General features: G+C 39.0%; 1 protein-coding gene across 2 annotated transcripts in view; it reads left to right on the top strand.

Annotated features, from left to right (window-relative positions):
• Positions 1–21,263, top strand: part of ezh2 (enhancer of zeste 2 polycomb repressive complex 2 subunit) — a 136,244-nt gene that overhangs the window by 79,553 nt on the left and 35,428 nt on the right. For both annotated transcript variants that reach the window (XM_073054370.1, XM_073054371.1), the window contains exons 7-9: positions 2,120–2,222; positions 16,667–16,830; positions 19,936–20,027. In XM_073054370.1, coding sequence (XP_072910471.1) covers positions 2,120–2,222; positions 16,667–16,830; positions 19,936–20,027 — 359 coding nt within the window. The remainder of the gene's footprint in view (positions 1–2,119; positions 2,223–16,666; positions 16,831–19,935; positions 20,028–21,263) is intronic.

Here is a 21,263-nt window from a genome sequence, read left to right on the forward strand (position 1 = left end):
ACATATTTAGGGGAAACAGTTCGCTCTTATTAAGCTTCAGTTTGTAACCAGAAAAATTACTAAACTGAGCCAACAAGGATATAACTGCGGGAATGGAATTCTCAGGATTGGAGATGTATAATAACAAGTCGTCTGCATATAATGATAACTTATGTATCTCATTCCCGCAAGTAATACCAAGAATATTGGGTGATTCTCGAATAGCAATTGCTAAAGGTTCCAGGGCAATATCAAATAGTAATGGACTAAGAGGACAACCTTGCCTAGTACCCCGAAATAGGCAAGAAAAGGGGGATCATTGATTATTAGTAAGAACCGAGGCTACTGGGGTGTGATGTATCAATCCAAGATATAAATATCAGACTAAAATTAAATTTCTCAAGCACAGTAAATAAATATGGCCATTCAACTCTATCAAATGTTTTCTCAGCATCTAATGAAATGACACATTCTGGGGTTCTATGTGAAGGAGTATAAACAATATTCATTAATCTCCTGATAAAATATGAATAACAGTTTTTTTTTACTGACTCTGGAATTTTGGATATTTGGATATTTCTACACCCTAAGGAGAAAGAGTTTTCGTTCTTCTCACATGTTTATCATTCCTATTCGAGAATTGATAACTTTTTTATTGACTCTCATTTTATTCTATCTGCAATTGATTGTAATTATGACACTATAGCCATTTCTGATCATGCTCCAATGAAACTTTCTATCAAATTAATGGATACAGCTTCTAGTATTGGACAATGGCGATTTGATTCAACTCTGCTTCAAGATTTGGACTTTGTTAAATTTGTGAAGGAACAGATTGATTTCTTCTTCTCAACTAATACCACGGAAGAAATTTCCAGTGGGACACTTTTAAAGCATATTTATGTGGACAGATTATCTCCTATTCTGTTGGTTTGAGAAAACGTATTAAGAATGAAACTCTTATTGGTTAATAAGATCAAATAAATTGATAAGAAATATTCTATCGCTCCTACTAAGGAGCTTTATAAACAAAGAGTTGAGCTTCAAATGAAACACAGCTTATTACTTACATCCATGATTGAAAATCAATTAATGAAAACCAGAAGTTTTATATACTAAGTAATAAATCGGGTAAATTATCAGCTAACCAATTGAAAACTGCCTGGGTTAAATGTCAAATTATTAAGATTCGTAAACAGGATGATGATTTGACAGTTAATCATGACAAGATAAACAAATCTTTTCAAGAATTTTATACCTCTCTTTATCACTCTGAATTTCCTCATGATCCCAATACCATGCATGATTTTTTAGGGAAATTGAATTTTCTGAAACTATCACCCGAAGAACGTTTAACATTAGAAACTCCTAATACAGATGCAGAAATAAAAGGTATAATTTCCTCAATTAATTCTGGAAAAGCACCGGGTCCAGATGGGTATACAGTTGAATTTTTCAAGTTTTTTCCTTTTACTCGTTCTCCTTGGTTACATAGGGTTTTTGAAGAAGCAATTAGATTAGGTAAATTACCACAATCATTTTATAGAGCTTCTATCTCTTTAATTTTAAAAAAGGACAAAGATCCTATTGATTGTGCATCCTGCAGACCAATATCTCTATTGAATGTAGATTCTAAGATCTTTTCCGAGATATTGGCAACTAGGTTAGGGAAGGTATTACCTCAAATTATCTCTGAGAACCAAACTGGATTTATTAAAAACCGTTATTCATCTTTTAACATTAGGAGTGGGATTAATTTTCGATAGTCATAGGAAATGTCTTCCAAGGCAACGTCTAGTTTACAATATTCCTCAATGCAATTATTTTAATGGAATATATTTTTTAAGTTTGAATATTCCCTGGTTTCCTTCACAAGTTTCATTCCTGAAGAAGTAGTTTTGGCAATAAATGGGGGTGTTGTGCCAAGTTGTCTTGAGCAGAGAGGAAATTTATTTTCTGCCAAAGGATCCTTGTGGCTTTGATTAAGCTTGTTTTAGCCACATCTGAATGATGTCCTTTTTCATGATTTTTGATTTGCTATTAGCATGATAATAGCTTTTTAATGTTGATCACTCATTTTATACCATACTTAAAGCAATATCATCATAAAATTTTGTATCATTGGTTCCTTTGTCCACAGTTAAAGAATGTGATGAAGGGAAAAAAAAGCCTTGTGACAAGATCTTTGAAGCAATTTCATCTATGTTCCCAGATAAAGGTACACCCGAGGAGCTGAAGGAAAAGTAAGTGTTATCTGTTTTATTCTCAGATCGTTACATAATTGAGCTTTTGTAGAACAGTGTGATTTAAACTCGAAGGCAAATAAAAGTATGTGATAACAATCAGTTTAATTTGCTGTTCATACTTTGGTTAAGTAATTTCATTTGCTAGACTTTTGCCATACTGACGAATGTTAATTTAATGGAATGGTCATTATTAGACCAAACATTCCAAACTCCAAGCAGTTTGTATAATTGTAATTAGATGTTTAAGACTGATAATGAAGCTATTATAAAACCATGGTAATACATTTTTAAACAAAAAGTCCTCCCAATCAAAGTTGTTTCTGCAGTTTATTATGTAATCATTTGTGGTGATAACTAGTTGATGAGAGTTTAACCTGATGGCTGTTAAATTTGTTGTCAAAAACAACGTGCAAGTAGTAAATGCCAGACTTTAATTTCATGGTAATGACATGTAGTTAGTCAGCTCAGAAAAAATAACACAGTATTCAAATATGTTCTCCCAAGTCTTCAGTTGATTCCCTATTTATTGCTTTTATTTCTGGACATGTTGCTGTATGAACTAAAATGGAAAGTAGTAAGGTTCATTGTGCCAGCCATATTTTTGTCCAGCACTCCATCCATGCATTAACATGTAATATTATGATTGGCTCTGAATTTTTTTTATCTAGCACATCACTACAACATTTAGTAGACTTCTAGTAAGATGGCGGTGTGTTCAATTGCAGCGGCTTTTAGGGGCTCAACCAAAGGTGGTGGTGTCCTTTTTAAATGTGTTTTTTGTATGATGGCAAGGCTCTTTTGGACATAAGAGCTTGAAGTACTGCAGTTCTACCCCATCAGTAAGTTGCTGGTTGGCAGAGAAACTGAAAGAGCAAGATTTGGTATGGACCTTGATGCTGCCTGTGTCAGAGACATCAGTGTGTGAAGGTGGTGTGCAGTCTTAACAGCAAGTGATTGCCTTAGTCACTTTTCTTGTGATCGCAAGACCCTATTGGAGATTGTTAATGTGAAATGCTACAATTCTGGTTCGCTGATGTATTGGTGGATGACAGGGCAGACGGCGGGGGAGCTGCGTGGCCTCAATTGAGGCAAGGTCTAGGCCTCAAGCCACAGTGTCACCTGTAACAGCCGCTTAGGAGAGAAGCGTCAGAGTTTTTGCACTCTGCCAGAGGTGGTGTGGTGCAGCGTCCAAGCTGGAGTTGGTGCTGCCCACAGTGTTCATTCAGCAGAAGACAAGATGTGTTGTGTTCAACTGCAGAATTCTGCACCATTCATGGACTCCGGATCTTGGACTATACTCTTTAGTGTGATTATATTTTACTGATATCTTGTGTGCTATCTTATACGTGTTATGTGTGGTTTGTGTTGTGTGTGACTGTTGGTTCTATGATTTGCATCTCGGCCCTGGACTAAGAACAAATGGAAAGTGAAATGTGTGATTCCTGTGTTTACTGGAAATCTTCAAAATTAATATAATAGAAGATGATTTTGGAATTTAGAAGAATGTGGGATAACTGTTCAAACATGTAGGATCCTAAGTGGGCTTGACAGGGTGGATGTTGGGTTGTTTTCATGGTGGAAGACTTTTAAACAAGGAAACATAACTACAAGAGAAGAGACCAGTTAGTTAAAGTTTAAGATGCACAGAAATTTCTTTTTGCAAAAGGTAATGATTCTCTAGAATTCTCTGCCATTGCAGGTGATGGAAGCTAGATTATTTGGAGGATTTAAAGTGGGGTGGATAATTATTTGATATATCAAAGACTAAATAGGTCATGGAGAAATGGCACAGGAGAGTTGTAGCACGAGTCAGTCAATGTCATATTAAATGGCAAGGTGCACTTGAAAGACCTGGTGGTATGTTTTTCCTTCTATTTTCTTGTGTTCTTGTTACTTCCTGATGTAGTTGGTTATCAGACATCCCTTGGTAGACTATCAACATAATTCAAATTGTTAAAGCGAATCCTGTAGATTCCTAATTTAGTGTTTGTCTTAGGAAGGGAGAATAATTGGTCACATCTGGGTATACAAATAGGGCAAAAACTGATTGGGGGGAAAATGGTTATTATTTTTATTTTGTATTATTATTATTTTCATTTTGTAACAGAACAAGAGGGTGTCAGGTTCTCAGAATCATGTTTATTATCACTTCTATGAAATGAAATTTGCATTGTTGTAGCTGTACACTGCAAAGACAACAGTTATTATAAATTACAAATGAACAAAAAACAAAGTAGTGTTATGGACCACTCAGAAATCAGATGGTGGAAAGGAAGAAGCTGTTTCTAAATTATTGAGTGAATGTTTTCATGCTCCTTTACTACCTCCCCAATGGTAGTAATAAGCAGTGTGTGTGTGTACACACATCAATATATGTAAAATATAGGGCATATCTGATTTGAGAGTTAGGGGGCAAAAGTTTAAGGGAAACACGAGGGGGTATTTCTTTACTCAGAGAGTGATAGCTGTGTGGAATGAGCTTCCTGTAGAAGTAGTAGAGGCCAGATCAGTTGTGTCATTTAAGGTAAAATTGGATAGGTATATGGATAGGAAAGGAGTGGAGGGTTATGGGCTGAGTGCGGGTAGGTGGGACTAGGTGAGATTAAGAGTTCGGCACGGACTAGGAGGGCCGGAATGGCCTGTTTCCGTGCTGTGATTGTTATATGGTTATATCGTATGTGATGGGAGGGTCTTTAATGATGGCTGCCACCTTCTTGAGACATCACCTTTTGAAGGTGTCCTCAGTGCTGGGGAGGTGTGTGCTTATGATGGCACTGGCTGAGTTTTCAACTTTCTGCAGCTTTTTCCAACCCTGTGCATTGGCCTTCCATATGATGTAACAGATGCAACCGGTAAGAATGCTCTCCAAGGTATTCTGGTAGAAATTTGCAGGATTCTTTGGTGTGTGTTCCCTCAACTTCCCCTTTCTGAAGTCCACAACCAATTCTTTGGTTTTAATGATGTTGAATTGAGTTCAAGGTTTTTGTTGCGACTTTACTCAATCAGCTGATCTGTTTTGCTGCTGTACACCACCTCGTCACCATCTGAAATTCTGCTGAAAATAGTTGTGACATTGGCAGATTTATAGATGGCGTTTGAGCTGTGCCTAGCCATGCAGTTGTAGGTGTAGAGAGAGTAAAGCACTGGGCTAAGCTTGCGTCCATGAGGTCCACCAGTATTGATAATCAGTGAGGAGGAAATGTTATTTCTGATCCACACTGATTGTGGTCTGCCAGTTGCAGGGAGAGGTGCAGAGGCCAAGGTTTTAGAGCTTGTTGATTAGAACTGAGGGTATGATTTTGTTGAATGCTGAGCTATAATTAATCAGTCTGGTATAGGTATTGCATTTGTCCAAGTGATCCAGGGCTGAGTAGAGAGCCAGTGAGATTGCATCTGCTGTAGACCTATTGTGGTAATAGTCAAATTGCATTGGGTCCAGGTCCTTGCTTAGGCAGGAATTGATTCTGTTCATGACCAACCTCTCAAAGCACTTCATCACAATGGACACAGGTTTAAGGTGCTGGGGAGTAGGTACAGAAGAGATGTCAGGGGTAAGTTTTTCACTCAGAGAGTGGTGAGTGCGTGGAATGGGCTGCCGGCAACGGTGGTGGAGGCGGATACGATAGGGTCTTTTAAGAGGCTTTTAGATAGGTACATGGAGCTTAGTAAAATAGAGGGCTATAGGTAAGCCTAGTAATTTCTAAGGTAGGGACGTGTTCGGCACAACTTTGTGGGCCGAAGGGCCTGCATTGTTCTGTAGGTTTTCAATGTTTCTATGAATGATGCATGTTCTCCCAACTTCCTCAGTTCTTTTAGTCCTGCTGACGTCTTGCTGATGTTGAATGTGAAATTGTTGTTGTGACACTATTCAACCAGCCAAACCACCTTATTCATTTACACCTCTTTGTTGCCATCTAAGATTTTGTCAACAGTTAACCCTAGTTAACAGCTTGCAAAAGTTTGTACTCTTGCCTCCTCCAAATGTGCTGATAATATAGAAATAGTGGGAGGGCATGCTGCAAGGAGGATGAAAATAGGTCAGTTGAATGAATGGGTAAAAACTTAGCAAATGGAGTTTAACGTAAGAAAGCATGAGATTATGCATTTTGATGGGAAGAATTAAATTTTGGATTATTATCTAAATGAATAGAAATTGCTAATAGGTGGAGTATATACAGACTTGCAGGTAGCGGTTCTTGTGCATAATGCACAAAGTGAGCATGTAGGTGCAAGAAAATAAGAGAAAAGCTTGTGAGTTTGAGTTTAAAAATAAAATAGCAAGTTGTACAGGGTGGTGGTGAGGCTGCACCTAGACTATTGTGCACCTTTATTTTTTTTTTGTCCCCTTATTTAAGAAAGAATCTACTAGCAATCCAGAAGCATTTCTAGGCTAGATTCTGGGATGAGAAGGTTGTCCTAATACAAATCTCATAAATATTAAAAATGTGTTCAGTAGAATGAATAGTAATCTTCTTGAACCAAACAAGATCCAAAGGGACCATATGAAACCACAGAGTAATGCTGCACAGAAACAGGTTCCTTGACCTTTCATGTCCATGGTGCCCGTTAAATACCATCCATACCAATTTTATTTTCCAAGTAAGTTGGCTCATAGATCATATACCTTGTAATTCAAGTGCTGCTTGAAATGTGAGAACTTTTACCTTCAACACCCTCTCAGGCAGGATACCCTAGATTCCAATTACATGACTGGAAATATTTCTTCCTTGGATCCCCTCTGAACCTCCATCTTCTCTTAAACTTGCTTTCTTAATTTATACACTGTTGTTAAGGTGAAAATTTTCTTATTATCTTCCCTATTTGTGCTTCTTCAATATGTGTAATAGGTACATTTAATGTCAGAGAAATGTATACGATATACATCCTGAAATTGTTTTTCTTCGCAAACATACACAAAAACAGAGGAGTCCCCCAAAGAATGAATGACAGTTAAATGTTAGAACCCCAAAATCACCCCCCTAACTCCCACCTCCCAAGCACAAGCGGCAGCAAAGCAACAACCCCCCCCCCCCCCCCCCCCACCAGCAATAAAACATCGGTGCCCCTCCTCTGAGCTCTGATGTGTGCAGCAAAGCATCAATAAAGACACAGACGCAGTACCCCAAAGACTACTCGTTGACCCGGTAATTCAACATACCACAGACTCTCTCCCTATTAAGGGAAAAAGAGGTATCCCTATTTCACAGCGAGAGGGGAAATATACCAAAACAACTCGCTGATTTATAATGTTAAAAGTCTGCTGCATCGCTTTTTCTAAGCCCTGTGCCCAATGAACTCGGGTCTCTGGGCACATAGCCGGCAGCAAGCTTGCTGCTTTTTTTTCTATCTCCCACAACACATCAGTCAGCAATGGCGGCACCAGCCTTGAAACCGCCTGTCTTCAGAGCCATGAAAATCCGACACCCTGAAGGCGCGCTAGTCTTCTAAGACTGTGTCCTTGGCATATTGAAAAGTGGCCAGTGATGACGCCCTGAGAGTGGGTCCATTTCCACAAAGAACCAAAATCATCATGTAATTCCAGGTCAGCATCTTCAAAAGAGTCTTGAAAGGAAAGAAAAGAGATATCAAAGATAGAAATAGAGCTGTTTCCAAAGATGTAAGTAAAGGAGTCGCAGTTAGGTGCCATCTTCCTAAGCTCCGTCCCTTCTTATGTGTATATCTCATTCATTACTCTCCTTGCCCTTTTCCACAAGGAAAAGAAATCTCGTCACTCCTTGTAACTGGAAAAACTTTATCCAAGGCAACTGATGAATCTCCTTTGTCTCTTCTCCATTGCAATCACTTGTTTCCTGTAGTGTGCATATAATAGCTGTAGCCTGACCAGTTAGTTTATAAAGTTTCACAGAAATATCCCTGCATATATATTCCATGTCCTTCATAATGAAGGCAAGTAATCCATGTATTGCTGTAAACATGTTATCTACCTAAGCAGCAGCCTTCAGAGATCCTTGTATGCTCGATTACCTATGTTGTTCAATGCTTCTTCAGTCTCTGCCATTTATTGGGTATATCTTAGCTTTTTTTTAAGTCCTCCCAAAATATATCACCTCACATCAAATTAAATTCCATCTGCTTATTGCTCTGGCCATTTTGTGAAGTCATTGATAAAATCTTCCTGTATCTAAGACTATCCTGCTCACCAAGTAGTTATTGAGATGTTTCCATTAATGGCCGAGTCTCAAATGAGGGGGGCACAGATGCAAAATAAGGAGATAAAAGGAGGGAGGAATGTAGGAATTTCTTCTCTAAAGGGGTGGTGAATCTCAGGAATTCCCTATCTCATTTCGTGGAGGTTACTTCACTGGAAGTAATTAGAAAGTTACGTATTTTTTTTAATATAGTGTATTCAGGTTAATTGGGCCATTGGTTAATTGAGACAGCCGCTTATATGGGACAACTCTTACAGAATAAAAACTAATTGAGAAAATAGCAAATTTTCTCCTCATCTATTTGGAACACTATGTCACTTACTTAGGACAGGAGACTGTTGCTGAACAGTTTCAAACTAGCATCAGTCAAAGTTCACCAAGTACATTTATTATCAAAGTATGTATACATCCAACAGCCTTAAGGTTCACCTCCTAACAGGCAGCCACAAAGCAATGAAAATACAAAAAAAAAAATTTTTAAATACAGTCAAACACACAATGTGCAGAGGGGGAAAAACATCAAATCATGCAAACAATAAACGCATGCAAAAAACGTTCTGAACTGAAGTCCACAAAGACAATCCCGTCCATAGTCCCTTGGATCAGAGTGGACTAGCAAACAGAACTGGCCCACCTCAGGGCCCCGGACATCTTGACCTTTTCAATCTGGCCCGGCATTTAAATCATCCAGACATTGGGCTCAGTCGCTTCAGTACTCTCTGAGACCTGAACCTCACCACCTTATTTTGGCCTGTACCGAACCTTTCCGATTTGGCCTCGTAGTGCTTAAATCGATCGAACCTTGGATCTTTCTCGCTTTTGGTGACGGGCCTGCTGCCTCACCTCTTCTTAGTTCTGCCACATTGAATTGCCTCCAAACCCAAAGGGAAGCTACATGCTATTGTTTGCGACGATCATTTACCAGAGAAAGGGTGATTAGCAAAGTACTTAGTTGATTTTGTTTCATTAGCCACCAGCCAGAAGTTGCTGAGATTCACTAATGCCATTTTAAATTTTGTGCACTTGCATGACAATTAGACACTGTGCTTAGAGTGAACAGTTTTTAAAAAGAATAGTGTCAGTTGTGTCTGCGTTTTTTAAAAAGCAGTGATTTTTGTCCCTGACAGTTGGTGAGAAATAAGCAGTAAAACAACTCAGAACTGTTTTGCTCACTGCAGTTTCAAGCATTCACGCTTAGAGATATAGAAACGACTGGAAATGAAAATGAAACAATTTCACTACTTTATGTTAGGAAATGCAAAGAATTTTAAGTTATCTATAATCATGTTACAATGAAAGTTAAGATTTGGAAGATGTAAACATTGAAAATGTTGTATGGAGACTGTCCGTTATCTGCACTGCTGATTTTATTCGCTGGCAGTGTACACTAAATTCCTCCATCGATAACTATTAGGAACCAAGGGACAGTTTTATAGTACTGTAGTAGTATTGATAGTGTTCTAATTTGTTCTGTATTTCTTTTAAACAAATAATTAGCTACTTAGTTAAATGATAGTTTGTTTTTATACCTTTTTAACTATTTCCATGAAACTTCTGCTTATTGAGGCAGCTGCTTAGTTGGGCCAACATGTACTGATCCTGATGTGCCGCAATTAACTAGAATGCACTGCATTGGGAAATTGAGGACTACACAGAAGAGAGCCTGAGGCCTGGGGCAGATCAGCCATGATCAACTTCAATGGCAAAGTAGGCTTGAGAGATTCAATTTTCTTGTGCCCATTCTATTTTCTTGTGTGGTTCTTGGTCTATTTGTGTTAATGCCAGGTAAATTGAAAATTTCAAGATGAGAATTGATGTTTTCCTTGCAGATGAGGATTAAGATCATAAGACATAGGAGCAGAATTAGGCCATTTGATCCATTGAGTCTGCTCTGCCATTCAATCATGCTGATTTTATTTTTCGTTCCTCAACCCCATTCCTTGGCCTTATCCTTGTAACCTTTGATGCAGTGTCCAATCAAGAACTTATCAATCTCTGCCTTTGATACACTTAATGACCTGCCTCCACAGCTGCTTGTGGTAACAAATTTCACAAATTCACCACCATCTGGTTAAAGAAATTTCTCTGCATCTCTATTTTAAATGGACGCCCCTCTATCCTGAAGCTGTGCCCTCTTGTCCTAGACTTCCCCACCATTGGAAACATCTACTCTGTCTGGGCCTTTCAACATTCAAAAGGTTTCAATGACATCCTACCCCCCGTCCTTCTAAATTCCAGCAAGTACAGGCCCAGAGCTATCAAATGTCCCTTGTACATAGGCGTCTGTTAGTCTCGTGAGACCATGGATTTGGACCTTGGAAGGTTTCCAGGGCGCAGGCCTGGGCAGGGTTGTATGGGAGACCAGCAGTTGCCCATGCTGCAAGCCTTCCCCTCTCCACGCTACCGATGTTGTCCAAGTGAAGGGCACTAGGACCCAAGCAGCTTGGCAGAGCAATGTGTTGTTAAGCGCCTTGCTGAAGGACACAACACGCTGCCTCAGCTGAGGCTCGAACCAGTGACCTTCAGATTACTAGACCTGATGCCTTATCCACTAGGCCACACGCCAACACTCCTTGTATAACAACTCTTTTATTCCTAGCATCATCCCTGTGAATCTCCTCTGGAAACTGTTCACTATACTTAAGGTGAGGCCTCACTTGTGCCTTTATAAAGCCTCAGCATCACATCCTTGTTCTTATCTTTCAAGACTTAATGCTAACATTGCATTTGCCTTCCTCACCATTGTCTCAACCAGCAAGTTAACCTTTAGGTTGTTTTGCACAAGGACTCCCAAGTCCCTTTGCCTCTCAGATTTTTGGATTTTCTCACCATTTAGAATATCGTCTGCACATTTATTTCTACTACCAAAGTTCATGACCGTGCATTTTCCAACATTGTATTTCATTTGCCAATTTCTTGCCCATTCCCCTAATCAGTCTAAGTTCTTCTGCCACATACCTGATTTCTCAGCACTACCTTCTTCCCCACCCCCCCCACCCCACAACCAATCTTCTGCAAACTTGGCAACAGAACCATCTGTTCCATCATCTAAATTACTGATATACAGCATAAAAAGAAGCGGTCCCAACACTGACCCCTGCGGAACACTAGTTACTGGCAGCCAACCAGACAAGGATCCTTTTATTCCCACTCGCTGCTTCCTACCAATCAGCTGTGCTGTAACAATGTTTGTAATTTTCCTGTAATACCATGGGTTCTGAACTTGGTAAGCAGCCTCATGTGTGGTATCTTCTCAAAGGCCTTCTGAAAGTCTAAATATACAACATCCACTGCAACCCCTTTATCTATCCTACTTGTAATCTCCTCAAAAAATTCCAACAGGTTCATTGGGCAAGATTTTCCCTGAAGGAAACCATGCTTACTTTGTCCTATCTTGTCCAGTGTAACCAAGTACTCCATAACCTTATCCTTAACAATTGACTCCAACATCTTCCCAACCACTGAGGTCAGACTAACTGGTCTATAATGACTGGAGTGACATTTACAATTTTCTAGTCTTTTGGCACCATGCCAAAGTCCAATGATTTTTGAAAGATCATTTCCAATCCCTCCACAATCTCTACTGCAACCTCTTTCAGAACTCTCGGGTGCAGTTCATCTGGTCCGGGTGACTTATGTACCCTTAGGTGTTTCAGCTTTTTGAGCACCTTCTTCCTTGTAATATTAACTGCTCTCATTTCTGTTTTCTTCACACACTACAAAATCTGCCACCAGTCTAGTGTCTTCCACAGAATCAAAATAGTCATTTAGTCCATCTGCCATCTCCTTGTCCACTGTTATTATTTCTCCAGCCTCAGTTTCTACTGGTCCTATATCTACTCTTATCTCTCTTTTTTTTAACATACCTGAAAAAGCTTCTACTATCCACTTTGATATTGTTTGCTAGCTTGCTTTCATATTTCATCTTTTCCCTTCTAATGATTCTTTTAGTTGCTCTCTGTAGGTTTTTAAAAGCTTCCCAATCCTCTATCTTCCCACTAATTTTTGCTTTGCTATATGCGTTCTCTTATTTTTACATTATCTTTGACTTCCTTTGTCAGCCATGGTTGTACTATTTTGCCATTTGAGTATTTCTTCGTTCTTGGAATACATCTGCCCTGCACCTTCCTCATTTTTCCCAGAAACTCATACCATTGCAGCTCTGCTGTCATCCTTGCCAGCAGTTCCTTCCAAATTATTTTGGCCATCTCCTCTCTCATACCAATGTAATTTCCTTTGCTCCACTGAAATACTGCTACATCAGACTTTACTTTCTTCCTATCAGATTTTAAGTTGAACATATTCATATTGCCATCACTGCCTTCTAAGAGTTCTTTTACCTTAAGCTCCCTAGTTGCCTGCGGTTCATTACATAATACCCAATCCAGTATAGCTGATCCCCTAGTAGGCTCAATGACGAACTGCTCTAAAAAGCCATTTTGTAGGCATTCAACAAAGTCACCCCCTTGAGATCCATTGCCAACCTGATTTTCCCAATCGATGTGCATGTTAAAATCTCCCATGACTATAACATTGCGCTCTTGACATGCCTTTTCTGTTTCCTGTTGCAATCTGTGATCCACATTCCAGCCACTGTTGCAAGTCCTGTATATAACTGCCATCAGGGTCCTTTTACCCTTGTAGTTTCTTAACTCAACCCACATGGATTCATATTTTCCAATCCTATGTCACATTTTTTTACTGATTTAATGCCCTTCTTTACCAGCAGAGCCAAGCCACCTCCTCTGCCTAGCTTCCTATTGCTCCGATACAATGTGAAACCTTGGACATTCAACTCCTAACTACAACCATCCTTCAGCAATGATTCAGTGATGGCCACAACATCATACCCAACAATTTGTAATAGTGCAACAAGATCATCCACCTTATTTCTTGCACTCCATGCATTCAGATATAACACTTTGAGTACTTTATTTGTTACACTTTTTTACTTTTGCATCCCTAATGCAATGATACTCTGGCTGGCTGTAATTTTGTCCTTTTATATGCCTGCCCTTGCTGACAGTCTGATTGCATGCTATTTTTGCTCTTTTACCATCTGTCCTATCCTCAGTCCCTTCATTCCGGTTCCCATCTTACTGCCAAATTAGTTTAAACCCTCCCCGACAGCTCTAACAAATCTGCCCGCGAGAATGTTGGTCCCTCTTGGGTTCAGGTGCAACCCGTCCCTTTTGTACAAGTCGTACTTCCTCCAGAAGAGATCCCAATGATCCAAGAACCTGAAGCCCTGCCCCCTGCACCAGCTTCTCAGCCACACATTAATATGCCAACTCATTCTGTTTCTACCCTCATTAGCATGTGGCACAGGTAGCAGACCAGAAATTACTATGCTGGAGGTCCTGCTTCTCAGCTTTCTGCTTAACCCTCTAAATTCTCTCTTCAGGACCACATTCCTTTTCCACCCTATATAGGTACCAAGGCATCTGGCTGCTCTCCCTTTCTCTCTAAAATGCTGTGGATGTGATCCGAGATGTCCTTGACCCTGGTACCTGAGAGGCAACATACCATCCCGTTCATGTCCATGGAATCGCTTATCTGTTCCTCTCACTGTTGGGTCCCCTATCACTACGGCTCCCCTCTTCTCCCTCTTTACCTTCTACATCACAAATCCATGTTCACTGCCGGTAACCTGGTCTTTGTGGTATTCCCCTGGGAAGTCATCCTCCACAAAAGTATCCAAAACTGTATACTTATTATTGAGGGGATTAGCCACAGGGGTGCTCTGCACTAACTGCCTATTTACATTTCCATTTCTCATGACAGTCACCCAGTACTCGCCTCCTGCAACTTCGGGGTGACTACTTCCCTGTTACTCTGATCGATTAGATACACACTCTCCCGTACAAGCTGAAGGTCAAGCAGCTGCTGCTCCTGATCCCTAACACGGTCTTCAAGCAGCTGAAGGTGGATGCACTTCACGCAGATGTAGTTCCCTGAAGGACTCTGGGTCTCCCAGGACTCTCACATACAGCATGAAGAACCCACAATGTCCATTTACTGTAAATTCCAGTGTGTAAGCCAACCCGGAGTATAAGCTGACCCCTTATTTTCAAGGTTTAAAAAAGTGTCTTTTTCATGTTACTTTTGTATAAGCCGACCCCCTTTGTAGAGGTTTTTGATTTAACCTGAAAAGATCACAAGATCTCACATGCTGGTACTCAGCTTTGCCAGATCCAGAACCTGGAAATTTTGTGAACCAGTACCTGCTGAGAAAACAGGTCTACACATTGTAGAGCGTTACAAGCGAATTCTTAATAAATAAATCAGGGAGGGAAATTTTGCAAAAGAATGGAAAAGAATCCTCTGAAATGTAACCCCCGTGAAACCATTTAGTGCCCATCATAATCTCATTAAAACGTAACACAGGGTGGCGGGATCAGTACGTGTACTCAGTATTGAGTTTGCGACCACCATGTACAAAAGATTAAAACGAATGCGATATGATGCTTGCTTCAAGCTGAAGGTTGTTGATTTTGCTAGAGGAACGAATAATTCTGTAGCTGCTAAGAAGTTTAGTGTAAATGGAAAACAAGTGAAAGAGTGGAGAAAGGCAGAGGACACACTGAGGGAAATGCCAAAGACGAAATGTGCAAACCACGGGAAAACATACCAGTGGCCAGAACTGGAAGAAAAAGTGAATCACCAGCGATCGTCTGGATACATTGTTACCAGAGAAATGATTCAAGTTCAAGTGTTGAAATGGGACGAAAAACACCGTAAGGTCAGCGAAAATTACAAAGCTACACGAAGTTGGTGCACCCGATTTATGAATAGATGTGATCTTGTGTTGAGACAAAAAACAAAGATTGCTCAGAAAATTCCCGCGGGGTGTTGTTTACGTTCAAGAACGCTGCTGGATGGATGAAGAGGGTTGCTTGAAGTGGGTTAAAGAGGTGTGGTATTGACATCCCGAAGGTTTCAGGAAGGAAAAGTCACTACTTGTCTGGGACATATTCAAAGTGCACTTGTCAGGTGAGACAAAAGCAGCATTGAAAGCTGAAAATACGGACATTGCAGTCATCCCCGGTGGTTTGATGTCCATGCTCCAGCCACTAGATGTGAATTTAAACAAACCATTCAAAGAATTCATGTGTCGACAGTGGAACGAATTTGACTCAAAAACAGCCAATAAATAAAACCTGTCTTCTGTGTATTCGTTTTTCCAAAATTGGCACCCTTTGTATAAGCTGACCACCTAATTTTAGTACCAAAATTTAGGGCCAAATTCCCGGCTTATACACCGGAATTTACAGTACTACTCTAAGTACAAGAGAGTGATAAAAGGGAACCTTATCAGAAACTTATTCAGAACCAATGCCTCTTCTGAGCCGAAGCCTCTTTTGAGTTGAAGTCTGACACTCCTACTCTCACCACTAGCCTACTCCCAACAATGGCTGCCTCGCTTATCCTTTCTGTACTTTTATTTAATTTGCCGTGTTGTGCTTCCGCCGCTGACTGGGCTTCTGGAATGTCCGGATGCTCACAAAGCTCTCCATTTAAATAAGCAGGATGCTTGTGAGGAACCTCATCACTGTGCTCTGCTCCTCCCCTTTATGCTCTGTTTTGCCTGTTTTTGCCTGTATTTGCCTGTTCCCTTTATACTCACTGGGTTCCCTGGAAATTCTATTATGTTACTAAGTATTGTTGTATAAAAGATAAATAAATAAAATTTTGTTTGAGCATTAAATGTAAATCCATTTACATTTAATGTAAATTGAAAACTTGCTATTCCAGATGGCACTGGGATTTCAGAGTTTTACAGTATTTACAATGGTGATTTAAGTGAATTTGATCAAGGTAATACTTGCATCAAACTGACCCTTTAAATATACCAGTTTCCCAGCTGTCATCTCAGTTCCCCAGATAAGAAACTATAGATGAAGGCATTAAAATTGAACTGTTTAGCATCAAATCCATCTAAAATGTACATCAGTCTTTACATGTTTGATTATCAAGTACACATTCAGTTAGATTATCTACTTAGAATGGTGAAATTCTTGTAAGCACCCAACAACGCATTTCTGAATGAACAATACTCTTGGTGGTGTGCTTTGAAAAGTTATCATCCCAAAAAAAATCATTGATATTACATTGCTTCCCCTTCCAAGAAGTCTGATTCATCCTGCCATTTCTTGCACAATTTAAATAGAATTATGTAGTAACTTCCAATTTGTCACTGTTGTTAAGAATTCAATTGAATGTATGAAGATTTACAATGTAAACATTTGAGTTTAATTGGTTGTTTTTAAGGTACAAAGAACTGACTGAACAGCAGCTTCCTGGAGCACTTCCTCCAGAGTGCACACCAAATATTGATGGACCAAATGCTAAATCAGTTCAACGTGAACAGAGCTTGCACTCTTTCCATACTCTCTTCTGCAGGCGTTGCTTCAAATATGATTGTTTCCTGCATCGTAAGTACAGTCTTACCTTGAATGCAGTTTGTATGTATTATCAATAAATATTGTATAACACGATTAGCTGTCTTAACAACATTAGATCAGTAAATTGATAGACTGGTTTATTGTTATCACATGTACCAAGATACAGTGGAAAAGCTTGTCTTGTGTGAATTTATTGCACCCATGCTTTGAGGTTGTACTAGGTAAAATAATGACTGCTGAATAAAGTTACAGTACAGAGAAAATATATTGCTGGTAGACAATAAGGTACAAGGCCACGTAAGTTACATTCTAAGATCAAGAGTCTATTTTGTACTATGGAAACATTCAATAGTCTTTATAACAGTGGGATAGAAGCTGTCCTTGAGCCTGGTGGTAAGTGCTCTCTGGCTTTTTGTATCTTCTGCTCGATAGCAGGAAGAAGAGAGAATATCTGGGATAGGTGGGATCTTTGATTATGCTGGCTCTTTTACTAGGCAGTAAGAAATGTAGCTAGAGTCCACGGTGGGGAGGCTGGTTTCTGTGATGTGCTGAGCTGCGTCCACAACTCAGCAGTGTCTTGCAGACATTGGCAGAGTAGTTGCCAAACCATGCTGTGATGAACCAGATAGAAGGCTTTCTATAGTGTATTGGTTAAAAATTAGTGTGATCAAAGGCAGTCATGCTAAGTTTCTTTAGCCTCCTGAGGAGAGGTGCTGGTGTGCTTGCTTGGCTCCTGTATCAGCATGGTTGGACCTGGATAGGGTATTGGTGGTCACACCACTCAGCCTTAGTAACCTCAGAAATGAGCATGGCACAAGTAAAATAAACTATACTTTAGTTTTGATGGACAATTTTGCAGCATGTTTGAAAGATTTATCATTTTATTTACCAACTCTCAGATTTTACCAAAATGCTCTTTGGGTATGTCCTATCTATAACACAATACAGTAAGCTGAGAAGGGGGATTGAAAAGAAAAGTAAAATGATCAAGGACTATGAGGAGAAAATTGGAATTAATATTCAAATTTCAACTCTAAATGTAAATTGTAAGGATAATGTTTATAATCCATGCCTAGAGGCAGAAGATATATTTGGAATACTTAAGTGGGCACTTTTTACAATTGCCAAAGTCTTTCTTGTGGTGGTCAGGAGAGGTAATAGTTGGGGTGAACCTTAATAGGAAGAGGTATGAGAAGAACCATGTTTCATGGTTTATATGTCCTGTATCGCATTTTGTCAAGCGAGGTACTGTTGGAGGTTGCCGAAATGATTGTCCCATTCTTCAAATCCTTGGGTGTATGGGAGTTGCATGCAAGATGAATTGCAAGTATAATACCCATGTTCAAAAAACGGCACAAGGAATGGTATGTAGCCAGTCAGATTAAACTCCTTTGAAGGAAGCTTTTAGAAAGAACAATTGGGAAACATTAATAGGCACTCTTGGATATTTGGGTGGACAGAGGAGAACAGGGGACAGATGTGCTAATAGTAATAATACATGACAATACATCCCTAATTGTTCCTTCATCAAGAAAATTAAAAGACCATTGTTGAGGGAAATGAAAATTGTTAGCTGCTTGATTTTCAGAGCTGTTTGATCAGAAGTCAGTCACACTGTGGATATGTAATTGGCTTTAATGCAGAGACTAGTGGTAAATGATTATTTCAGATTGTTAGAAGGTAGATGTTACCTAAGGTCTGTGCTGTTTTTTTTTCACTACCACTACTTGGATGTGGTGCATTAGGTAAAATTTTCCAGGTTTGTGAATGACATAAAGCACTGAATGTAATAATATTGGACTGCGGGATGACACTGATAGGCAAATTGGGCAGACTTGCAGATCTTTATTTTAGTGAAACATTTTAGCAGAAAAAAAAGCAGATCAAATGGCACAATTCTAAAAGGTGTGCAGGAACAGCGGTATGCAGTTATATATGAATAAATTCTTGAAAATGGCTGGATGTTTTGGAAAAGCATCTAATAAATTATATATAGGACCCAGGAATTTGTAAATGGTGTGCAGAAAATTTATGCTGAATATACTGTACATAATAATGGCTAGGCTATAACTGGAGTATTCTACTTAAACTGTGGTCACTTATCTTTTGGGAAGGATGTTAATGTCCTATGGAATTTAGAAGATTGTTATGATCAGTTAGTAATGAAAGATTTGGCTATAAGGTTGGACTGGAGATACCGATGGTATTCTTAGAGTCCTAAAGGTGGAGAAAAGATATGACAGGGATGTACTTATTATGACCAGCTTAGGATAAATAGAAGGCATATGTTTAAGGTGAGAGGGATGTTTAAAGGGGATCTGAAGGGTATATGTTTTAAACATATAGTTATAATGTAACATTTGCATTTCTAAGAGGCCTTATGTTATACAGAACCATGTTATAGAAATAATTCTGTTAATGAGAAGAAAAGATTTGGGGGCTTGAGAGTCGTTTCACAATAACAAGATTATTTTTCCTTCAGAATTTTCAAAATTAAATGTATTTTAATAACCAGGTTTATCCTGTTAAAGCTAAAAATACTAAAGATTGTACATTACACTGTTTAATAAAGTATCATTCATATATGTTAATAAGTGAATATTAATTTCCCATGATGACCTGCTGTGGTTATTGTGGAAGGGGTACGTGTTTCATTCCCAAGATTTTATTCCCTAAGAAACTTTTTCTCCTGCTTGTCAATATTCAAAATAACTTTTTAGTGGTTCTCTGCTTCCTGATTGAAATTGAATTATAGTCAATTTGGCCAGTGAGCTATATCTATCAGCAGTCATCTCTGACACTGAGAAGGAACACTTGTAAGTGCAGAGTGTATATGCGTGGCTTAGGATGGTGAGTTGGGCCCTTCAATCCATCACAAAGTGGAAAGTCAGTCATCTGGTGTAGTCCAGGTAAGTGTAGACCGGTGTTGACGTCCAAGCAGCAAACCAAATCTTACTTTGTTTGACCCATCAAATGGCAGAAGCCCATTGAGGGGGTCTTGTTTTTTTTTTGAGTGCTATAACAATTGGGTGTTCATTAAAAAATTTTATGTTCAAGTTTTATCTCTGAAGATTTGAAATAAACCTGTTATATTAAAAGTTCAGGAAATTGACAGTGATTATGTTTCTAATCCAGCTTTTCATGCCACTCCTAATACATATAAACGAAAAACTCCTGAGACCAGAGCAGAGACAGAGCAGTGTGGACCAGATTGTTGTTTGTTTCTGGTGAGAAGTTTTCCAAACATTTTTCTATCTTGTATTAAAGTGGAGAGAGAATCTATAATAAATTGTGCTTTGTAGCACCTCTGATGGTACTTCACTATTGAATCTGAAGAGTATGCTTTGAGAACCATTTGATACGCTTAGGGACTATGCTAATTTCAGTACAGTACTGAGATGTTAATGGTTTGATATTTTAAACTGGCCCTGTTTGTTCTCTTGGAAGAGCATAAATGTCCTACTGCATTTTGAGGAGGGTGGTATCCCCAATGTTCTGGTCAATATTTGTACTGCAATCATTATCCAGTGTTACACTGTAACATTGTTTTGGGTGTATGGTGTTGATAAATTGGCTATCACTTTTTCTGCGTTATGGAAGTGAGTGCTCTTCAAGAGTTTCTTCATGCTGTAAATTATCTTGGGATCTCCTGAAAGGGATGTGAAAGATTCCACATAAAGTTAAGTCTGTCATTCTTTTTATAAGGGTATTTTAATGTTACGACTTGTTATGTTAAAAGTTCCCCAGCAAGTTCTACCCATAGTGTAAAGAAAGAACTTGTAGTTTGAGTCTCCATAACCACATGCCATGGTTATGGAGACTATATAGGGCTGCTATTTCATTGTATTCTTGGTCTGCTACACAAAGTAAGTTATTTTAGATTTGAAATGTAAACACAATCCTTGTATGCTGCATTGATGGGAAAGTTTACTTTGCATCAAATATTTTACCAGTACTTCTGATAAATCCATTTTGAGCAAATTGAATGGGAGTAGCCTGATCCGATTTGTGGCAGTGAAGTCGGCTTATTAATCTAGTTATGGCTAGGTTGCTGAAAAGATTTTTTTAAATTTTTTTTAAATTTTTTAAATTAGTTTTTCAAAACATTTTACAAAATTAAAAACCCCAAATCCCAATGAGGAGCATTAATACAGTGCAAGATTAAGCATACAATAACAATATGCTACAAAGGAAGAGAATTTAACAAAAAAGCACCTAAATTAAAGATAAGTGAGCTTAGTGTCCTCCCCAAGCCCCACAACACAAGAAAAAAACAACAACAACTCCAGACTCTGAAAAGAATTTTACTGTCATTTAGTGTCACAACATCCTAGTCCACCAGGCTGCAACTTGACACAAGCAGACCCCAAGACAATGAGTTCTGTTGAATCTTATGGTCCTGATCTGCCCCTGCCCTATGATCCATGCACAGCCATTGCAAATTCTGCAGATGACAAGTTATT

The sequence above is a fragment of the Hemitrygon akajei genome, chromosome 8 (genome assembly GCF_048418815.1).
Source record: "Hemitrygon akajei chromosome 8, sHemAka1.3, whole genome shotgun sequence".
Classification (NCBI taxonomy): domain Eukaryota; kingdom Metazoa; phylum Chordata; class Chondrichthyes; order Myliobatiformes; family Dasyatidae; genus Hemitrygon; species Hemitrygon akajei.